Here is a 21,680-nt window from a genome sequence, read left to right as displayed (position 1 = left end):
TTAAAAAGTACTTATCTTTTTTACTTTAGTGTTTGCTTTGGAACAGTGAGGTAAGCCTCAAACATTTATTTCATTTTACTCAGTTAGAATTCGATCAATTGAACAATGTGTCAAAATGACTTGTTTTACCTAAATCCTAAACCTAAGCTTTGATACTGTAAGTTGCATATAAACCATTTATCATGGAATTCTTGACAAGAACCAGTTTATAAGCTTCTGATGATTGGCATCACTGACATGAAGACTTGACAGGTTGCTCTGACAGCAAGCTGTTACACATTGTTGCATCAAGAAACTGCAAGCCCCCACAACGACCTACCTCCTATTTATCTGGTTCTCTTCTGTCTCCAGCGTGTGCCTCTGCTCCAGGCAACATTATCTGCAGGGTTTATTTAATTTCCATGAATCTCATTTAGAAATTCTCATAATTCACTACTGCAGGGTCATCTGTCAGAGGATTTAATCTGAGGGTGACAAACAGTCTTTTTCCTGGCTGCAGTATAGCTCTTACCGCTTTGTAGCTCATACATTTCCTGCCCAAATATCAGCTACTGTCAAAGCCGACAGACGGTGGGAATGGAGGAGGATCATATTTCATTAATACATTGATCAGACCCACATGCAGACACAATTGTAAATCAGGTGCAAGGTTTCATTAATCCTGCAGACCAGTCTGTGAATGTCCTGAAACCCATCTTTAGGGTGTTGCATTGCTGGAAAAAATCTATTTATTCCAGTTCTATTTACTCTTTGCTCCTCTTGCTCAGTGCAAAATTAAATGGTGCAGTGCCTGACTGCAGAGTTTTTACAGATTAATATCGGTTAGTAGTTTTGGTTGTGCACACTAATAAAAAGTGCCTCATATTTTGATCAGCACCATGGGAAATAAAAAATCATAATTATCTCAGGGTAAGATACCACAAATAAACCACATCTAAACACAAATCAATAAGCATTCCTTTCATTTTTGATGTGATGGTAATTTATATAATAGCGTCAGAGTGTTGTGAACTATATATGATGAACATCTGTGTCAGCGCCCCTTGGGTAGAGGAACTAAGTTTAGATGGTTTTATCATTTTATGTTATTTGCTGCCTTTGTTGCGCAGCCACCTTAGTTTGCTGTGTATGAAGTGATCACTTTCCTAGTTATTTGTCCTAGATTTAATTAGAACTGTACATTCACCTGGTTTTAAACACCTAATCTAGTTAGTATAAACACCCCATGCAATTTTTCTTTATACAAAAATATTATTTTTATTATGTTATTATTATTATTATTATTCATATTGCACAGAAGTTATAGCTGTAAGCAGTGTCTATTGCAGTCCTTATTTTGTTATCATTTGGTCACTGTTTACATTGTGTGTGTCATTGGAGAATATGTGCTGTCAAGATGATTAGCCTTTCGCCAAAATGTCCGTGAAGGGAAAGTGCAGTTTACATGAGATAAGGGTACAGAAGGAAGTAGAAAATTACAGGGAACACAATTAAGGAAACGTTTTGTATGACTTAGCAAACCGAGAAAGAAGTGCTTGGTTAGTACTGTATCAAAAATAGCCTTGTTTGTGAGAACATTTCACCCGTCATACCAGACCCTTTCCTGTTACAAAGCATTGAATATTCAACAGATTGTGATCACCTTGCATTCATTTAAAAAATGTTTGACGACTGTTGTCATCAAGATAAAATGCTATTTACATGTTGAAAAGCAATTCACACAGTAATCTCATCATTATTAATTTCCCATTGTACATTGTCCAGCCTGTTACTGTGGGACCCCATTATATGACAGTCTTTTACTTGGGGCCATTTGTGACATCTCCAGTTGAGTTGATGTTGCCGTTGGTGACTCCATGGCACCTTTGTTGAACGGCCTACGGCAGAGTGCGGCTGTCAGTCTTCTCCGAAACACTTTACACAGGAACACATAGATAAGCGGGTCTAAACACACATTGGTGGCCGACAGCCACAGGGTGGTTTCCTTTGCAATGTAGAGAGCCTGCTGTGCCTTGCAATGATTCGCCATGCTGCCCGTTTGGGTGAGAGTGTAGGGGACACGGGCAAAGTGAAAGGGGGCAAAGCAGATGAAGAAAACCCCAACCACCACATACACCTTTGCCTTGGTTCTGCGACTGGCTGCTTGAGATCTGCACTTTGAGGCTTTGTAGGACTCATAAACCTTCTTGCTGATTAACGTGTAGCAAACCACCATCAATGCCAGCGTGCCCCAAAAAACCACCTGGAAGCAAACATAGACAAAACATTAAGCGCAGCAAAAGCACTTCTCACAGCTTTTCTCACGACTAATTTTGATGAGCTGTATATCAAAGGTCAGTTGAAATGTCAGCATACCAATAAATGTGCACTAAATTAAAATGTTATTATATAACAGCTGATTTGTTAAAGTTATAGTTCGACATTTGTGAAAAAAGGCTTATTTGCAACATTGGTGGAAGTTAGATGAGAAAAAAATGTATATCATGTCAGTGCTGCAAATTATGAAGCTGCTTCTAGCTTAGGTTAACACAGGGGTCTGCAACCTTTTTGACCAAAAGAGCCATTTTGCCCCCTTTTTCACCAATGTTTTTTGTCTGGAGCCGCAAAACATATTTGATAGCTTATAAAGTTGTATATATTGTTACATCAGACAAAAACTACATTTTTTTTGCATTTATTATTTATTACATTATAGAAAACTGTTTAGGCCTACAGTAATGACTGTTTTTAAATGCCTTTGTCTGAATGTCTTTCATTTTTGTAAAGCACCTTGAATTGCCTTGTGTTGAAAGGTGCTATATAAATAAACTTGCCTTGCCTTGGCCTACCTCTAAACAAAGAACTCTTATAGGAGAATTAAAAAAAATACACAGGCCTACTAATAAATCAACACAGCACTTGGAGTCCTCTGCACATTTGAAGAAAATGAAAATAATTGAAATGGGCCCACTTTGAAATAAATAAAACATATAGCTGCACCCTAAAAATAGTTAACTGATTGAATTATGACTGAAGATCGTCAGCTGTCTTCCTCTTCCGTGTTTTTCCTCCAATACGTAAAGGCTGCAGCACCTTTGACAACTTCTCTCCACATATCAAATATACCGGTAAGCCAGCATTGTTTGCTGTGAAAGCATAACTCTAACCACCAGAATTAAACCCTCTGTGTCCCTCCAATACTTTTATTTTCTTTGATTTATCAATAGTTCGCTCATCGAGCCGGGGGTCAGGTTATTCGCCTGCAAGAAAAGGCGCTGGTGCGGGTCCGTAGCAGGATGTGACGCATATTTGAGTTGACCGAATTAAAACCGTTTTTAAAAAAAAATGGTATGTGTCACAGTCTATGGTCACAGTATCACCTCAAAATACAAGATACGAAACATTTTTAACCGTGCTACAAAATATAAATAGTCCTACAAATATTTGTATTTGATTTCCTTCTTATTTTTGTCTAAACTCAAGGCGGCTCGAGAGCCGCGGGTTGCCGACCCCTGGGTTAGCACAACGGTTAAAAACAGCTTGACTCTGTCCAATAAGAACATCTAGATACCTATACCTCTAAATCGCACTTAACATCTTGACATCTATACAAAAATCATACTTTAAAAAAGTTTAGTAGTATTCCTCTACTTTATAGCTACCTGACAGAAGTAGTTGAATCCTGCATGCCAGAGCATACCAGCGTTGCTCTTCATAGAGGTGCACTTCAGTCTGCCTCCAGGGCCGCGTGGAGGCTGGTCACTTAGAATAACGTTGGGTAATGCTAACGCTAGCATGACCACCCAGACAGCTGCACTCAGCAGCTGACCAACACGAACCCGCTGCAGGGCACACTTCCCAAATGGCCTGACTATCTTCAGGTAGCGGTCCAGGCTGATGAGGCCTAGCAAGAGGATGCTGATGTACATGGTGATGTAGAAGAGAACTGCAGAGTATCTGCAGTGGAAGGCGCGTAGATATAAGGAACCCACACCAGCATCACTTAAGACTCTCAGAGGGATGGTCAGGGTCATCAGCAAGTCAGCCACGACCTGGTAATAAAGGAGGGTTGTGTTTTTTGTTTTTTTGAACGGCGTAGACAAACTATATTAAGCAAAAGCCTTTTGAGTCTTACCACATTTTTTAGAAAGACCACAAATGTTGAGGAGCTGGGGATGCTGAAGAAGATCCATGCAGCCAGGGAATTCAGTATCAGGGCAACTATAAATAAGATGCTGTAGAGACAGGGGAACACCACAGCTGTCACACTGGTATCCCGAACACACTTCATAGAAGTGTTTGACAGGGTGTTGTTCATCTTCAGATCTTCGCTACACCTTCTGAGAGCAGAGGAGAGAAGATAAAACGAAAGTAAGATTGTTACATCATAAAATACTCAATTGAGTCACATAAATATTTTTTTCTAAAGAGGAACAGTGTAATATTTGTTTTTCAGAAAATACAAACATGCCATTTCCTCTTAGAGCTTGTCCTAGAAAGAACTGTAGCTGAATTACCTTTTATGATAAATGTTTCTCTTTCTTTTATATCTTTTACGGCTTAATTCTGAAAATGTAGTTCTTTTTATCTTAATTCACCAAGTAAAGTTCAATCTGACCCTTTCAGGAACAAATAAATACTTTTTTTCCAGAAATAAACTAAACCCAGGGTCACCGCTGTATTAAAACAAAAATATTTAGAATAGGGGTTACCAAGTAGAGCTAATAGTTCTGTCAGTTCCTACTAGTAATAATGCAAACTAAAATGAACAGTAGGAGTACAGATACACCAAATATACATGATTTAGGCAACAGACCTTTGCATTTGTTCATTCTGCATTGTTTTCCGACTGACAGTATATTTACGAAACCCTTAACAGTTTAGAATTACACTAAATACTATGGCAACCAAGATATACTCTAAACATGTAAGTGTAAATGCTAATGTTAATAAGCTCTGTTACAACAATTATATATATCCTTTTCCCAGTTAAGACTGGTAATCTAGGAGAGGAACTTGTAAAGCCAATAATTGAGTCTTACCTTCTTACTGTGTCAATGAAGCAATGAAAAACGGCAGTGCTTAAAAAAAGGAACAAGTGAAATATCCTATTCCGCTTTCCTCTTCTTACCTACAGTACAGGAAGGAAATGTAACAAAAGAAAACCCCAAATTGCTGATTGAAATTCTAAAATATTGAATCTATTAAGAAATAGTACTTCTGACATAAAGAAGTTTAAGCTGCTCTGCTTCCTCAGTATTTCTCTCTTGCTGTCTTTAAGTGTGTGTGTGTGTGTGTGTGTGTGTGTGTGTGTGTGTGTGTGTGTGTGTGTGTGTGTGTGTGTGTTTGATGCTCTTACAATGGGTGGTCTCTGGAGTTACTGTGTGGCTGTCTTGTCACAATCCCAAGGAGTTTGCCAGTCTTCCTCCGGGTGAAAGACCCTTTCCTTCCTTGCTTCCTGTTCCAATTGTCTGCTGAGAGGCTTGTTCTGCTCCGTGCCAGTCCCCCTGCCTCCGCTAGCTTGCGTCAGGCTGGCTATTAACAGGCAAACACCAAAGCCATGGACTCATTTCTCGACACACATCTAGAGACCTCCTGCACCACACTGCCCCTCCTCTATCCTGCCGTTTATTTTTTTATTCTCTTATTGTGACACTGTGCCTAACCACAGAGACATAAGCAAAACAAGAGATGTGAATATTGTGCTGCTGACTTCTCATAAAATTGTGGTTGCATGGTTTCCTTAAACTCATTTACAATAAATGCAAGCTATACCAAGGCAGAAGCGGCAACACATTTACAAATAGTTTTTTTTGTATGTACTTGTGTAATTGTATAGTTTTTCTTTTATTTACTACTAAGACCACATTTTCATACATCTGTAAGCCTGTTTTTGAGATAGCATATCTGCTTTCTACGATTCCATTAGTGCTGTCTTGATAACAATTGTGCATTTTGAGAACACAACATGATTTCCCGTGAGATTATGCTCAGATCTCTGCCAGAAATAATGTCAGAGGGGATAGCATTTGCTGAGAAGTCACAGACATTTTTCTTTAACTGTAGTTCCTGAAGTGAACTCACAATTGACCTGCTGTAATACATAATCAAAATGATCAGGTCACATCATCTTTTAGTAAAAATCACACTGTCAAGAAAGAATTTCCATATTACCACATTTCCCTGCAGCCTGGTTTCTGTTGCAGAATGTAAAACTCAGCAAACCCTGTAGGGTCTGTTCAGTGGTTGAAAAAGTTAGCTCAACTGAAATAATTGTATTTAATGGGAAAAGGGTTATAGTACTGAGCAGAATCGCACCTCAGTGTGATGTTTATTAAGGAACGATTACAACAACTCTTAAGATTTACAGCATGCTTTATTATTCACTCTTAATATACATAAATAAAACAAATGTATTATTTGCAATAACCTTTCATGTTGCGCTTATTAACATGCTGCCAAGCAACCCGGCCAATGGACACATTGCACATCTGAATAAACGTATAAAATACATGACCTATTTTTACTGTCACCACAAACATTTTAGGTCTTCAGTTTGAGAAGCAAATGTTAACTTTCTTTTTCTAACTTGCTTTGCATGGAATCCTCATTTACAGTCTCTCTTTTAAAACTCTATTCACCTAATGGTTTAAACTTCCAGACACAATACAAAACTGTGACATTAAAAAAAACCATCATAATAACAACACCCTATTGTTTCATACTGTTTATCTCATCCAACCTTATTGTATTTCCTGTAAATGTTTTTCTCGCTATTTAGAGCGGCACACTGACAAGACACAAAACCTCACACCACAACGTCAACACTAAATGCACATGTTTGAAACAATATCTTGATCTTTCTGAGCCCAGATCTTAAAAAAGCATGTTCATGACCTTTGTGGTGTAATGCCTTTAGCTTTGTCTGCTGAGGCTTTGAATGAGATGGACACATTTTTTATCATAGAAACCAGTTTCTCCTTGAACTCCCGACACAGAAAGATATAGAGAATTGGGACCATGCAGATGTTTGTGCTGGCAAGCCAGAGGCTGATTTCCTTGGTAAATGTGCTGCTTAAAATATTGCAGCCGGTAAAAGAAGAATAGTTAACTTGTTGGAAAGTGTAAGGGATCCTTACAATATGGTATGGTCCAAATGACACAAAAAACACAACAACAACTAGAAATACACGGAGTTTGATCTTCTTCTGTCCCTGGTTGTTGCTGCTGCCAGAGTTCCGAAAAGACTGGATTACCTTGTTTGCAATGGAGATGTAGCAAACAGCAAGGACCACACTGACAATCCAGAAGAAAGCATTCTGGAAGATCACAATCACTTCATGGATTTTAAGTCCAACCGGTTCTTTCAGTATCATACAAGAGCTGATCTCTGTCATATTGGTCACCAATTTACTAAAACATATATTTGGTAAAGCTGTGCATCCAAAAACTGTTACCCAAATTAAGCCTGATAAAACTTTGCTGAAGATCAGATTCTTACTAAACAACTTGCTGTTAGGTGTCATGATCTTGAAGAAACGGTCCAGACTGATACAACCCAGAAAAGCGACACAGACGTACAGTGCACTGTAGAAAACAGCACTGAGATAACATGAGAGAATGTATAATGTTTTCGGCACATCCTGCAAGTCTCGTGCAGCTTTGATTGGCATGATTAAAGTCATAATAATGTCAGCAGCCACCAGATTCTTCAGATACACCACAAAGTTAGAGGTGGACTTGAGGTGCAGAGACACCCAGGCTGCCACACCATTCAGCAACAAAGCTAAGGGGAACATCAAAAAGTAAAGCGCTGTGACCACATCGTGGTTGTTAGGAAAGCTTTCACACTCCGACACATTGTGAGTTTCTTGATTCCATGTCATCTCTGCACCTGAGGAGAATGGAAAAGTTTAAAATAAATTGTAGTAGCGGGTATTTAATATCGTCTTCATGTAGGCTATGCATCATGCATTTTAAACACACTGTCCATCTGAATAAGTGCAAAATAATTTAAACCATTGACAATTTTTGTAATTTAATTACTGTCACAGAGAAATCATTTAATAGCAAATCATTTATCTGAGTTAGCTTGTTATTCTGTTTTCTCCACTCACTCTGCTGCTTACTGTCAAAGAGAGGATCCACTATCCGGCACTTATCCAAGTCAGAGCTGCAGGCTAAGCAAAGAAAAGGGTGGTGTTTACTACATGGTTGTGTAAATACATTTGTTTTCAACCAATCCTTTATCACAAACTTTTTTAATTTGTAATGTATTTAACTTATACAGTATATACATTTTCCCTAATATTTTAACACTCACTTAAAAATAGAATTAAAAAAAAGTATAAATAACAGACATTCTGAAAACAAATTCTCAAGTAAGGCTTTAATGTTATTTTAGACTTTAAAATCAGGTTAAGAAGGAACAATAATATTTGTCACTTGTCCAAATACTATGCTCTACTTGTATCATAGTATGTTATGATATGTACAAATACTTGTCTTAGATTCAGCTATCATTACTACATTTTGAAAAAATTATACAAATAACATATATTCTGATATTCAGTACTTACAGTTGAAGACTTGAGTCACTCTAGTCAAAGGCAAAGCTGCAAGATGGACCTGACAATATAAACTGACATGGTAGGTGTTAAGGAACTTAAGGATTTCCCTAGAAAATACATCAACGATTCAGCTGTGGTAAGTCTGGCAATGTATCAGGACTTATGCAAAAATAGGGAAAACTCCCTGGTCCTTAGACAAAAGCATACATCATATGGCAGACAGCATGCAGAGGAAACACCAATGAGAGATTGGATGAAGGGAAGGTTTTGATTCAGGCCACCCCTGCTCCCTTTGTTATGCACATGTACTTTAGGCGTCACCATTTCTAAATGAAGCTATAAGCATTTAATATGTTTACAGAACATTTGACCTAACCTCTAACATAATGTGTATACATCCTCATTTGCACAGCAAATGTTCCTCTCCTAAGCTCTGAGCATCATTTAGAAAGCAAAATACACAACATTTGTTTCCACACTCACCATCATTGTGTTGTTTGTAAGCAGTAAAAGCAAGTCAACTTTACCTCTGAGAGATGTTGATGATTTATTGATCCTCATGTGTTTTACAATACTTGTTTTCTTGGATGTTTGTTCCTGCAAACATTATAGAGCTGATTCTGCAGGAAGTGGCATCATTTGACCAAATGTCTCACAAATAGTCCCATAGGAGACACAGGAGCTTGTTGTTAAACAAAGAATATGCAATAGCTTCCACTAAGATGTATACATGAGGCTGGGTTTAAATTTCATTTCAATCTAATTAATTAAAAATAGGTGGTATGGGAAAGTAACCACAATTATTATTGGACTCTAGAATACTGAGGTGACCAACAAAGTGGGTGCATTGATATTACATTTTAACTTTCATTTATCGGCACTTGATACTATAAAACAACAATCAACATTGACACATATTATATTACTTAGAAAGCAATTTATTGAGACCACAACAAACAGAATACCAGAAATTCCTGGCAATTGGGCATAGCTCTTTTGTGGGAATCTATTAAAGTTGGATTAACAAGATTTAAAGAGAATATTTTTATGTAACCTTTCATTTAAAGACTTGAAATAGGTCGGAACTTTGTAAGATGCCATTGATGTTCTTGCAGCAGAAATAAATACACTGACATTCAGCTGAAGCACACTGTTCATTTTAATTCTGTAACACTTTGATAATATATATTTACTGAAACTATTTGCGTAACACTATATCAAAGTGACCCTTTCACAAGAAAATAAACAAATTACATCTTTAAATAAACATGTATTGATATACAGGTCAAACAATAACAACTGAATATGAATAGAAAAGTGGGTAGAAAGATTAAATATACTTACATTTAAAAAATAATGCACAACTCTGAGACTTGACATATATGTGTGTTAAAATGGTTAAACTCAGTACATTTAGAAAAAGAAAGAATACATTTGCCTAGCGCTTTTATTACAGGTTGTATCTCACTGCTTTCTACCATGTTTCTCTCTCTTAATAGACCTTTAGTCTTAACACATGCTATTCCCTATCCGGCCACTAGAGGGCAGTACAACATACCGATCAATGCTGAAAGACTGCAACAGCCTAATGTGTGACTAAAAACATCATATGTATCTCTAATTTATTTATGACTAATCATTATTCTTTCGATTTGGAATCATCTGCATTTTTACCTGAATATAACCCTACACAGATTCCTCAAGCTTTCATCAGTTCAACCAGCTTCTCTCTGTACTCCCTGCACAGGCAGATGTACAGAAGAGGGTCCAGGCAGGAATTAGTAGCAGAGACCCACAGGAACAATTTATGGATAATCGTCACCCAAATTTTAACACAGTCATCCATTTCTTCATCCATTTCTTCATCCATTGTTACCGGAACACGCAAAACGTGAAGAGGCACAAAACACACGAAAAACACAAGAAGGATCAGGAAGACTCTCAGCTTGGTCTTCGTCTTTCCGTGGCTGTTGTTGCTCCCAGAGTTTCTGAAGGACTGCAGGACTTTCAAGGTGATGCAGATGTAGCAAAACACAATCACTATGCTGACAAGCCAAAAGAGACTCTCCATAGATAGAACCACAAATGTGTTGAGAGTCACTCCAGCCGGACTCTTTAGGGAATCACAGAAATATCCTGTTGTATTAACAGGATTCTGGTCTGTTAGAATGATAGTTGGGACGGCTGTACCACCAAATATCACAACCCAAACCAAGGTGGACATGACAAAACTGAAGATCACATTTTGTCCCAGGAACTTGCCGCATGGTCTAACAATTTTGAAGAAGCGATCAAGGCTGATAAGACCTATTAAAGCAATACTTGTGTACAAACAGCAGTAGAAAATGACATTAGAGTAGCGGCAAGCAAAAGCCCTTAACGGAATTGATGCTCCAGGTAGCATGCTAGCTGCCATTAGCGGGAGCGTCAGGGTCATCAGCAGGTCAGCAGCTACCAGGTTTTTCAGATACACTATGAAAGTGGATGTGGACCGGAGGTGCAAAGACACCCATGCTGCTACCCCATTCAGCAATAGTGCAATAGGGAACATGAAGAAGTAAAGGTAGGAGACCGCCATATCTACTGTCACAGGGCTGATAGATGCACAACCAGAGGAGAAGGCTGCTGTGTTCTTGGACACCATCATACCATCTGGAATCAAAGAATCAAACAGACATCATAGAAAAATTCAAATTAGTTTTGACAACTGTGATCGGACATTAAAATAGAAAATTCTCAACAGGTTCTGTAAGCAAGACCTACATCCAGATATGTTGCTTTTGATTGAACACATTTGGAAGTGAAATTAGTAGCTTTTATCAATTGCTAGAAGGGTTTATTGGTATTGATTTAGTGGTGTGAGTAAGATAGGGGGTTCAAAGCAAATGTGTCGCTGAGGTGAAGACCAGAGCGCTGTGTTATGTTTCTCCCTGCCCATGATTTGTTTAAGACTTAGAACAACTACTGTTTTAAATTTATGGTTGAACCTGATTTGCATTTGTCATTATGGTTTAAAAGACATTTGCTACTATGAATTGATTTTGAATGCTTAACCAGTGCATTTGAATGCATCCTTGACACTGAACCTGACACTTACACTCTTTACACTGACTGACGGAAGTTGTTGGATCTGTTTTCAACATACTAAGTAAAGTGAAAAACAAAAACATAAAAACACATTATAGTTGTTTTATCACATGTGTATACAACACTGAAATGCCTTTTAGAGCCTGGTTAGCAAAGCCCCCCTTTCACAATAGATATGTGTTTACTTTGTAAAAGGTTTTGATGTAGGTTTTATCATTTAGAGATTTACCTGGATTTACCTTTTCAGTATATTGACAGTATGGGATAGCTGCATTTTTCCAAACATCATTACAGAAATGTAAGAACATAGATACAAATGTGGTTAAGTTATATACAGTATATATATATAATTTAGACCATAGTCCACACACAGTATTTATGCTTAAGACAATGTCACTTTGAGAGATTTTACTGGTCAAGACCAACTTAAGTTGTTCAGAATACAGTTAACTATAATTTTAAAACAGTTAGAAAGTTTGACTTATATGGAATATTCCATCAATCAAAAGTTTTCCCTAAAAAAGTGAAACAATACATTCTATGAAGTGACTCACCAGTATTGGTTAGCTCCTTCACTCCACAGTGTAGCCTGCTAGATTAACACCTTTACAAAACACATCACAGTGTCATCCACTTCACCACACAGATGCAAATCTATGAGTTGCTGTGGTCGGGCAGTGAGTTGCTGATGGGGGAAAGAGGATTCAAATAAAATAGATTTTGGTAAGCCATGTGTTATCAGGCTTCACTGCTTGAACATCTGTCCCAAGTCGCTCTACTCCAATGTGCTGTATTTGTAATCATTCTTTTGCTTTGCTTGTTTCATATTTACTTGATTGATAAACTTCACTATAGCAAATTCAAATGTTTATTGGTCAATTTATGAAATCCAATACTTATTGGATTGGATTTCAGGATTGATCTTTTCTGCACAAACAACATATTTTAAGTGAGTGTGACAAGTGATGTGACAGTGCTTACAGCTCGTCAAGTGTATTTTGTCTACAGTATGTAAACTGTACTGAAGATGTGCATGATATCATACAACAGGCACAGCAATAAACCACATTACCACTACAGTATATTAATATTTCCTCTTTTTTGTTTCTATATTCATTTCTTTGAAACCGCTAAGCTCCAATGGTTTGGCAAGTGGTTGTAACATAAGGAAATATGTATTCTTTTTATACTTACTTAGATAAGGATGGTTCTTAGTAGCAAAACTGTACAGAAATAAATCTAATGCACATAGCAACTATCTACTGTATCTGATTGTCCTGAAGAATCAGTGAATGCTTACACTAAACAGCAATACCTTCATGCAGCATGCAAAAGTAACAGATCAGATCATTTAAAAGACTTTAATTTACAGGTTGACTTTTTTATTATAGGAATATAGTACAGTATATTCTTTTCAAAATCAGCACAAATGAAAACATAGAAGAGGAACTTCATGTAGTTATAATGTGGAATACAGAACTGAAAGAAAACATACCAGTGTTGGTTTTTCATGTATGAATCAACGACTGCAAAAACATATAATACAAAAATGTTTAAAGTATTTTTACAAATATTTCAACTTTGGTGTGTGTGCTTTCCACACACAATTACTTAAAAGTTCATTGCTTTTAATAACAATGATAAAACTGAAAGGGGTAGTGTTATAATCGTTTTGTGATGATCAGCATGTTGATTATGACAATTAACGAAATATATTTTACCTACTGTATTTCTCTAATGATTATAGAAACAAAACCATTTTTTCCAATACTTGAAAACAAGACATCATCACAGTACACACAGATACTATAAACAAAAGCCTTTATCATATCCGGTGGATTTTATGTACAGACAGAAGGGTCCCTCAGATAGTGCTCACTGTGTCCTCTGATCCCCTCCCTGTGAGCCTGCTGCAGGTTCCAGGAGCCAGTTGCAGGGTCTTGAACAAGGTGTTCCTGAAAGACTTACAGAGGAAAAAGTAGATGAGAGGATCCAAAACAGAGTTTAAGGAAGAGAGGAAGAGCGTACTTTCCTTCAGCTGAAAGAAGAAGAGTTTGAGTTTACAGTCAAAGAGAAACCCTTGGGTTTGGCTCATGGTGTACGGCACGCGGGCGAAGTGAAAAGGCACAAAGCACACAAAGAACACTGCCAGAACCAGGAACACATTAGCACTCATTTTTCTTTTGGCCTGGTGGGGTTTCCGAGTTGAGGCCCCACTTGGTGCTCGACTTATTGTCCCTCCAGTGCTGCGGGAGTAGGACCTGTACAGCTCTTTGGTGATTAAAGTGTAGGATATTATCACCGTCACCAGGTTGCCCCAGAAAATAACTTGACAGACATGATTGACCACCTGGTGCCAGTACAGCCCAGCCTCTGTCTTCAGGTCCCCACACTTAAAATATGGAGACGTTGGTGTTTTACATGTCAGGATCACATTGGGCAAACAGAGAACGAGCAGAAAGGTCCAGATGGCTCCTGAAAGCAGCTTGCGACGAACCAATCGAGCTGCATTTGTCCCCCTGAAGGGCCTGAGGGTCTTTATGCAGCGATCGATGCTGATGAGGCCGAAGAAGAGGATGCTGATGTACATGGTAAGGTAGAAGAGCACTGAGGAGACCCGACACACAAATATGCGCAGCCCAGTGGAAGCCATGTTGGAATCTGATAATACCTGCAGGAACACAACATTAAATATAAAAAAGTAAGATCACCAAGTATTTAAATACAAGCCATACTGTGCATTATATTTGTTGATCAGTTAACAACTTCATTATAACCCTCACTTTATCAAGGATTTGTAAGTTAAACCTTATGACTTTTCTATTTGCTATTTAATAATATTGTCATTTTGCAATTTATACTAGTCATTTTACAATTTATTATAGCTCAATTATGCACCAATATTTATAACAATGGTTGCCAAGTTGTGAAAAGTAGTTTCAGTTGGTTATCTGTCTTTCGTTGGACATTATCTTCATCTTTTTAGCTGCAGAGTATCTGGTGCACAATCAATTTATACAATACTTCCTTTGAATATAATTACCAACTGAAGACTTGATCGATTATTTTTTCAACATTTATAATTGTGGATACCTAAGATTTTCTAACAGGATTTTAGAAACTGAAAATCACCTGACCCTTAAATAATACCACTTATAAGGTTGAAATGTGTGTTTATAACCCTCTATCAACAAGTTATTACCATCTATAACTGCAGAATGTATGCCCAATCCAAAGTAAAGAACACAACATGAGTATTTGTCAATGACTTGAATATGTCTGGCTGGCCCACTTAATGATGAAAAGATGAAAGATGAAAATTAATCTGGTTAAATAGCCAATAATAAAGTAACATGTTACAACTTAAATACAGTTAAAGTGTGCCTCATAAATGAAGAGTACCAGTTAAAACAAACCTTGAAAGGGAATGTGAAGGTCATGATGACATCTGCAACAACAATATTCTTCAGGTATATGATGAAGTGAGACTTTGAGGGGATGCGAAAAAAACACCCACACAGCCACGCCGTTGAGCACAAGCCCCAGCAGGAAGAGAAAGGAGTAAAGAACTGGAAAAACCACGGTCTTCAGAAGGTTGTCACGGGAACAAGTGCTGTTGTTGAAGCTGTGACTGCCAGGGAACGGGGGGGAAGTTGTATTTGTCTCCATGAGTGTTGCCTGAAAAATTGAATACAACTTTTGGTTTCTCATTATGATTTCAAACAAACAAAGATACCAACAACATTTTGACTTTGGAGTTAGGTCTGATCATTACTTAATTCATTTGTCATGATAAAGTGAAGGATTTACTGTATATTACCAAATGAACAGAAGTTGGAGAAAAACGTTTAAAAACACAAACATTATAGAGCGATCTAAGATAACAATGTGCATATGTTAAATGTATGTTGAAAAATGTCTGAAAGAAAATAATATAAAAAGCATTTAACCATATAAAATTCCTAAAAGCAGTTTAGAGGTTTTTATTACATTTATAATATATCTGACTATGTGCCTGACCTGTTAGAGGTGTTGATGTGAGTCAGTGAAGTCCAAATTCAAATGCAGTTCTTTGGTCCCTCTCTCTTTGTGTCCTCGACAAATGTGGTGTGACACTGACCCTCTGTCAAGTGTGTGTGTGCAGGATGACTTTTTTTCTTTTTTACTTCTCCATTTTCTTTCCTGTCACAAGGAAATACTGGAGACCGTCTAGATCTATTTCAACAGACACAAATACTTTAGTTAAGTTATGTGTATGATTAAACACAAGTGAAACACAAGCAGAACATATCTGATAAACACCAACAAGGCCCAAAATTCAATTCAATCCAATATCTAGGTTTTATTAAGCATATTTTATATTCTGGGCTTTTGTTGCACACATGTGTTTTAAAGTGGATTCTCTGATATTGAAAAGTCGTTTGAAACAATGTGGAAAGATACTATTAATATGTGACCCCCTCACTGTTCCTTTATGATACAAGTGTCACGATCCTAATGTTATGTCACGTTTTTAGTTTAGTCTGTCTTGTTTTGGGTGTTATTTTGTAATGCTGTTCTCCCTGTCTCTTGTCTTCATTCCTGTGTTTTTCCTCCTGTGTCTGATTGTCTAATTGTGTTCACCTGTTGCCCTTGTGTTTCTACCTCCCCTGCCCAGCTGTTTCTTGTCCCGTGATTACCCCTCTCTGTATTTAGTCTTGTCTTTTCCTGTGTTCCCCTGTCGGTTCATTGTTTGTCTCTCCTGTCTCCCTCCATGTTGGTCACGGTCAGTTTGATGTGTTTATGCTACCTTGTGCTATCTATGTTTTCGATTCATGCCATGTTTTTATTTATCAGATTTTAAATAAAGCTCGCTTTTGTTTCTAGACCTTTTACCTTTTTTTGTAGTCTGCATTTGGGTCCTACCTTTTCCACGATCTTAACAGTGATCTTGACAACAAGCTAATTATTTTACATTTGGTTACAATTATTGTGTAATCTACATTGCTTCTGCATTACTTAATAGAGTGGCTTAGTACACTTTTATGCATCCTTATATTTATATACATCAGGTACTTGAAATAACAGCATGAGTTAAATAATGAGTTTGTCAATGTTTGTTTTTATATGATTATTGCATTACACATTAACAGATTTCAGAGAATTAAAAACAGTAAGGGTCATGCAATATAAAAAGGATTTGTAACATGAGTCATTGAAGAACATCCTTGTCTTGATTTGGCAGCGTGTTCCAGGTGAACGTTTACTGCAGCCTATCCCAGCATGCACTAGGATAAAGCAATACTAATTGTTGCTCACTTTCAAGTGACTAAAGCGCAAATAAGACTATTACAAAAATACAATGCAATTCCTTTTAAACAAAAAACAGATTGGGAGCATATGGCAGTAAAACCCTTCTGTTTCAAAGTGGAAAAAATATAAAACAGTTTTTGGCTTAACTGCTAACAAAACTTTCTATTTTTATTTTTCAAATGTTCCTCTAATTTCTATTGTTTGTGAAGGTTTTTCACTAAAACATGTTCATGTTGTGAAACAGACATTTGTTCCCATTTTTCGTGGCTTCACCCTTAGATCTAGACAACATGAGGACACTTCCCCAAATTGTTATTAGTTATAACCCATTGCAAACATAGTCCTGTCCCTAAATCACAAAATCTGGATTTTACCCAGAAGTTATGTTCAGTGTCTGATGTAAGAGCATAGTTTTCTCTATAATCTTGTTTGTAAAGATACAAACGTGCTCTTTTTTTGCCACATCACCCATCACTCTGGGTGTAATATTGCATGTCACATGACCCTAAAGGCCTCCTGCCCTTCTTTCTATTGAGTGCCAGGAGTTGGCACAGCAATGCCTCATTTACTGCGTCAAGGGCAAGATTGGCAAAGTCAGCAGAACTCACTTCCCAAATAAGTTTTTATCTGAATGTCTCTGCACATGCTCTTTCTGTCTAGGCTGTAGCCTTTCACACCATCTACATTTAGTCATATACATGATCCTTCATATTTACATGCAGTCATGTTTCGCACAGCTGTGATCTTTACACATCTGGGTCTGATCAGTAGGCTACTGCATCAATGCGCTCTCCTTGAGAGGACACTGCTGCTTTTCAGTTTAAGAGTATATGCATGTCTTTTAGGTAATCTCTCCATTGTTCCACTTTTCTTCTTTCTATTGCTTCTATTCCTTGTCGAATGCCGATGGCTTCACCTCAGGTCTGATATGAGTTGGTCAAGCAATCAATCAATTTTCCATGTGTGATAAGCACACTCTAATATCATATTTATCCAGGAAAGGGAACACTGTGTAACCCTACTTCTTGTAATAAAGTTGTACATTTACATTAATCATTTGCAAAAAAGGCACAATCAAATTGTGTGTGTGAAGGCACAGTTGCAGACACACACATGCAGACATAGGCAAAGCTGCAATATAAAGTACGCACACACATCCTTTTCAGCTCTCTTCCAGACAGACAGGAGGGAAGGAAATAGAGAGAACGTAACACAAGACTTGACTGGATTTCTATTTAAACCCATCTGAGCCCTGTCCCCACACACACACACACACACACACACACACAACACACACACACACACACACACACACACACACACACACACCCCCCCCCTTGACCTGCCAATCTCAGACCACATGCCTGCTTAAAGGCAGCTACTGTGGCGATGATGTAGCTGACGAGTGAAAGGGGAAAAAAACTTCATTTCCTCTTTGCATGTGGGGTATTAGCTTTAGTGGGCCTGCTTTGTGCAAAAATAACCCTGTCTTTACATGGCCTTTGGAGAGTATTTTTTCACAACAGTGAATATGAGGTTATGGAAAGAAACTCTGGTGTTTGAAGTCAAACATCAAGCTAAAAACAGACACAGAGCTGTAACAGCTGTGGTCTAAAAAACAAGTTTGATGCGGGTGAACTGTGACCCCTGACCCTTACAAACAGTCCACAATTGATTATGTTGTCATAGTGACAGGTAGGAAGATGTAAGACTAGGAACTTATTACCTCATAGCGTGAAAAACGTAACCAGGGTGGTCCTTGCTTGTGGTTTGTTTGTGGTTGTCTTTGTCTTTATGTGTGAATGTTTACGTATGTACATTTAATTGGCAGGCTTTCAAATTAGCTTCCACTCGGATAGTTGAAATGTGTGGGCCACACTTTGTTTTGACAGTGTAAGGTTTCCTTGGCTACTGCTGCTAGTGTGCTGTTCAGTGTAGGTTCCAGCGAGTCTGCCTCCCATATGATAGTCCACATGGACAAATCTATAGCAGCTCATACAGTGTGGAGGGGAAGGGGAATATAACCAAAAATAAGTGTGAGCCCAAGTGATTCTAGCGTTTATTGAGGCTGAAACCACATTTACTGTCATGTACCATGAGAGTGTAAAGAATTATTCATAGCCAATGATAATAGTGTATTGATATGGTCGGTTTATCCTACTATGGCTCCTAGTTTCACTTCTTTAGGGGCGTTGTGGAGGGCCTTTTTACATCGGTAACTGCTTGACTTCTAAGTACATTCCTTAATTTCTCATGAGCCCCCATGTGTCCAGTATGGGTGTGTTGACGTCTGTGTCAAAAACTGCAGAACACCGACCACACACACACACCACACACACACACACACACACACACACACACACACACACACACACACACACACACACCACACACACACACACACACAAGCACACCACACACACCACAACACACACACACACACCACACCACACACACACACACACACACACACACACACACACACACACACACACACACACACACACACACACACACACACACACACACACACACACACACACAACTGGCATCTGAGCTTTAGTTTCTACCGGTGAATGATGTAGTTGATTCCATCTTGAGCCTCATTTTTATTGCTCACATCGATGTTTTCCTAGCAACTGCTTTTATTTGGGTAGTGCTACAAATCACTGCTCATCTCTTCGGTCTGGCATATCCATCAGTGATCAGTGAATGACCTACTAAACTCAACCTGGCCTCTTTTCACAAATGTATCCCTCCAGTTCGACACAAGATTTAGTTGTAATTTTAAACTGCATATATGTTTGGTGCAAGTTCTTGTCATTTTGCAAATATTAAGTTGGAATAATAACAATTGATCAAATCACTCAAGGGTCTCATACAGTGACAAACACACCCAATCGCCTAATTTCACATTCCTCAAGAATGTGTTAGGGTTTTCCTCTTTATAGCTTTGGTTTTATAGCTCACAACTTTAATCTCACTGATCTCATCTCTACTTTACATGTCAATGCGACAATTGTCATAGGAATTTGTGTGAATGCTCGAAACTGTTTTACAATGGAAAACTAGCTCAAAGCACAACCACCCTGTGGTGAGGCAGTGGATGGTCACCTTGGTAATGAGGAACAATTAAATTAATCCAAAGCAGGAACTGCTTTTGAGAGCCTCTGGCACCTGTCAGCAGTGGCATTTCTCTTTTACATTCTCATCCTGGGTGCTGATGTGTGTCTAATAATCCCTCACCCTGCGGCCGGAGAAAGCAGGATTCAGAGCTGTGGCATGAACATTTTGAAAAAAAGGGATAACAGCTCCCTTTGAGGGGCTGGCCGGTCTAAGATACCTGGCATATTTGACAGGTTGTCTCTGTTTGCTCAGCAGATACCTGTGTGCACACAGAGGGGAAGCAGATAGGACAAGGGCAAATGTGTCAGCTTCAGCTGTTAATACATGTGTGAAAGTTCAATGTCATGAACAACTAGAAGAGAGGAAAATACTGTGAATGCAATTTCTGAGCCCATCAGCAATTAATCTGAGGAAAAATAAGCCTCTGGGGAAGAGGGGCTTGATTTGGGGGGGGTTCAAGGGATATGTAGATAAAATGGACTTGATGAAAAAACTGACTTTCTTTATGAGCTAATGTGTGTCTATACCCTGCCTTAATTCTGAAGAGCCATAACAAAAACCTTGTAAGGTATTTTGCCGGAACCGAAGTATTTGTTTGTGAAACTAAGACATTCCAATTGTTTTCTTGAAACTAAATATTAAAACAATATGTCAGAAAAGTAGGTGATATAAAACTGCTTAAGGGAATATCTAAGGCAACTTCTATGATTCAAGAAGCAAACATGACTTTAGTAACAACCGGTGAGCTATAAGGGTCTTTTTTTCCTATATCATCGAATCATCTGAGGTTGGTGGGTCCCATTAAGACATTCATGTAGAGCAGGAAAACCACAGCAAGAGGTTTAAATGATACTGTGGCACTTGATGTGGACATGTTTTGAAACCCTCACATTTAAACCCTAAATAATTTAGAAACACAGTTTAATTATTAGAGCTTTTGATGCCATCTCTTGGTTCTCATTGGGATAACAGGATATGAGACTTTTTTTATTTTTGTTCTATTTAATTTTTTATACATGTTTAATGTGTGAATACATGACAATAGGTACAATATATTGTCATTTAAAAGGTTAACAGATAATTACATCACAGCTAACACATTTATACTAATCATGGAAAATACATTTCTACAAAATTGTCTGTACGGGAAACACATCCTCGAGTATCTGAGAAAGCTTTTTCACAGTGCTGTCCAAGTCTAAGACTCTTGCTCCTGTCTCGTTGTTTTATTTATAGGTGTTTAGTGTTTCCTCAGTGGTGTTACAGCTCCTCCAGATTGCATCTAAATTACACATTGACTTTACTGCAGAGTGGTAAATTAAACTTTATTTCCAGAAGCACAGAGGAAATGCTGACCCCATATGTGTCTGAGTGAAAGAATGTAATTTGCAAATTCCTGACTTTCTTTTCACCACAGACCTCCAACTTTGTGTTCTTGTCCTGGTAACATTTCAAAAAAGTACTATCAAACAGTAGAAATACAGAAGACTTCATTCTCACAGCTGGGGGAAGAGAGAAGTGTACGACATTGTTCCCTCATTTCAGTAAAGATGTGCAAGCTTCAATAAAAAAAAAACTCATCCCACTTAGCTTGACTAATTTATCAGTGAACTTTGTATCGTGGAA

General features: G+C 38.0%; 3 protein-coding genes across 9 annotated transcripts; all 3 read right to left on the bottom strand.

The window, feature by feature from the left end:
- Positions 1-1,231: 1,231 nt before the first annotated feature.
- LOC117554860 (P2Y purinoceptor 13-like) lies at positions 1,232-5,534 on the bottom strand. Of its 5 annotated transcripts, XM_034229425.1 has the most exons (5): positions 5,339-5,534; positions 5,022-5,110; positions 4,115-4,319; positions 3,642-4,031; positions 1,232-2,242 (listed from the first exon to the last, which is right to left on the bottom strand). In XM_034229425.1, the coding sequence occupies exons 3-5, from the start codon at positions 4,295-4,297 to the stop codon at positions 1,769-1,771; spliced, it is 1,047 nt and encodes a 348-aa protein (XP_034085316.1). In that variant the 5' UTR covers positions 4,298-4,319; positions 5,022-5,110; positions 5,339-5,534; the 3' UTR covers positions 1,232-1,768. The 5 variants fall into 5 exon arrangements, with proteins under 5 accessions (XP_034085316.1, XP_034085315.1, XP_034085318.1 ...); XM_034229424.1 differs by lacking the exon at positions 5,022-5,110; XM_034229427.1 differs by lacking the exon at positions 5,022-5,110 and having other exon boundaries at positions 4,115-4,316.
- Positions 5,535-6,336: 802 nt separating this feature from the next.
- LOC117554856 (P2Y purinoceptor 13-like) lies at positions 6,337-8,703 on the bottom strand. 3 transcript variants are annotated; one of them, XM_034229409.1, is made up of 3 exons: positions 8,559-8,703; positions 8,097-8,159; positions 6,337-7,873 (listed from the first exon to the last, which is right to left on the bottom strand). In XM_034229409.1, the coding sequence occupies exon 3, from the start codon at positions 7,863-7,865 to the stop codon at positions 6,870-6,872; it is 996 nt and encodes a 331-aa protein (XP_034085300.1). In that variant the 5' UTR covers positions 7,866-7,873; positions 8,097-8,159; positions 8,559-8,703; the 3' UTR covers positions 6,337-6,869. The 3 variants fall into 3 exon arrangements, with proteins under 3 accessions (XP_034085300.1, XP_034085301.1, XP_034085302.1); XM_034229410.1 differs by having other exon boundaries at positions 8,109-8,159; XM_034229411.1 differs by lacking the exon at positions 8,097-8,159.
- A 4,308-nt stretch (positions 8,704-13,011) lies between these two features.
- Positions 13,012-15,311, bottom strand: p2ry12 (purinergic receptor P2Y12). Its single transcript, XM_034229406.1, is given in 3 exon segments — positions 13,012-14,307; positions 15,053-15,145; positions 15,147-15,311. Coding segments are annotated over 3 exon segments (1,059 nt in total). The 5' UTR covers positions 15,306-15,311; the 3' UTR covers positions 13,012-13,500.
- Between the last annotated feature and the right edge of the window lie 6,369 nt (positions 15,312-21,680).

The sequence above is a fragment of the Gymnodraco acuticeps genome, unplaced genomic scaffold, assembly GCF_902827175.1.
Source record: "Gymnodraco acuticeps unplaced genomic scaffold, fGymAcu1.1, whole genome shotgun sequence".
NCBI lineage: Eukaryota > Metazoa > Chordata > Actinopteri > Perciformes > Bathydraconidae > Gymnodraco > Gymnodraco acuticeps.
This window is presented reverse-complemented; position numbering and strand designations above follow the sequence as displayed.

Coding starts and splice junctions, on each gene's coding strand:
- LOC117554860 (XM_034229425.1), bottom strand. CDS start 4,297: ATGAACAACACCCTGTCAAACACTTCTATGAAGTGTGTTCGGGATACC. Junction 4,032..4,114: donor TGGTCTTTCTAAAAAATGTG/GTAAGACTCAAA, acceptor CTTTATTACCAG/GTCGTGGCTGACTTGCTGAT. Junction 2,243..3,641: donor GATTCAACTACTTCTGTCAG/GTAGCTATAAAG, acceptor GTTTGCTTCCAG/GTGGTTTTTTGGGGCACGCT.
- LOC117554856 (XM_034229409.1), bottom strand. CDS start 7,865: ATGACATGGAATCAAGAAACTCACAATGTGTCGGAGTGTGAAAGCTTT.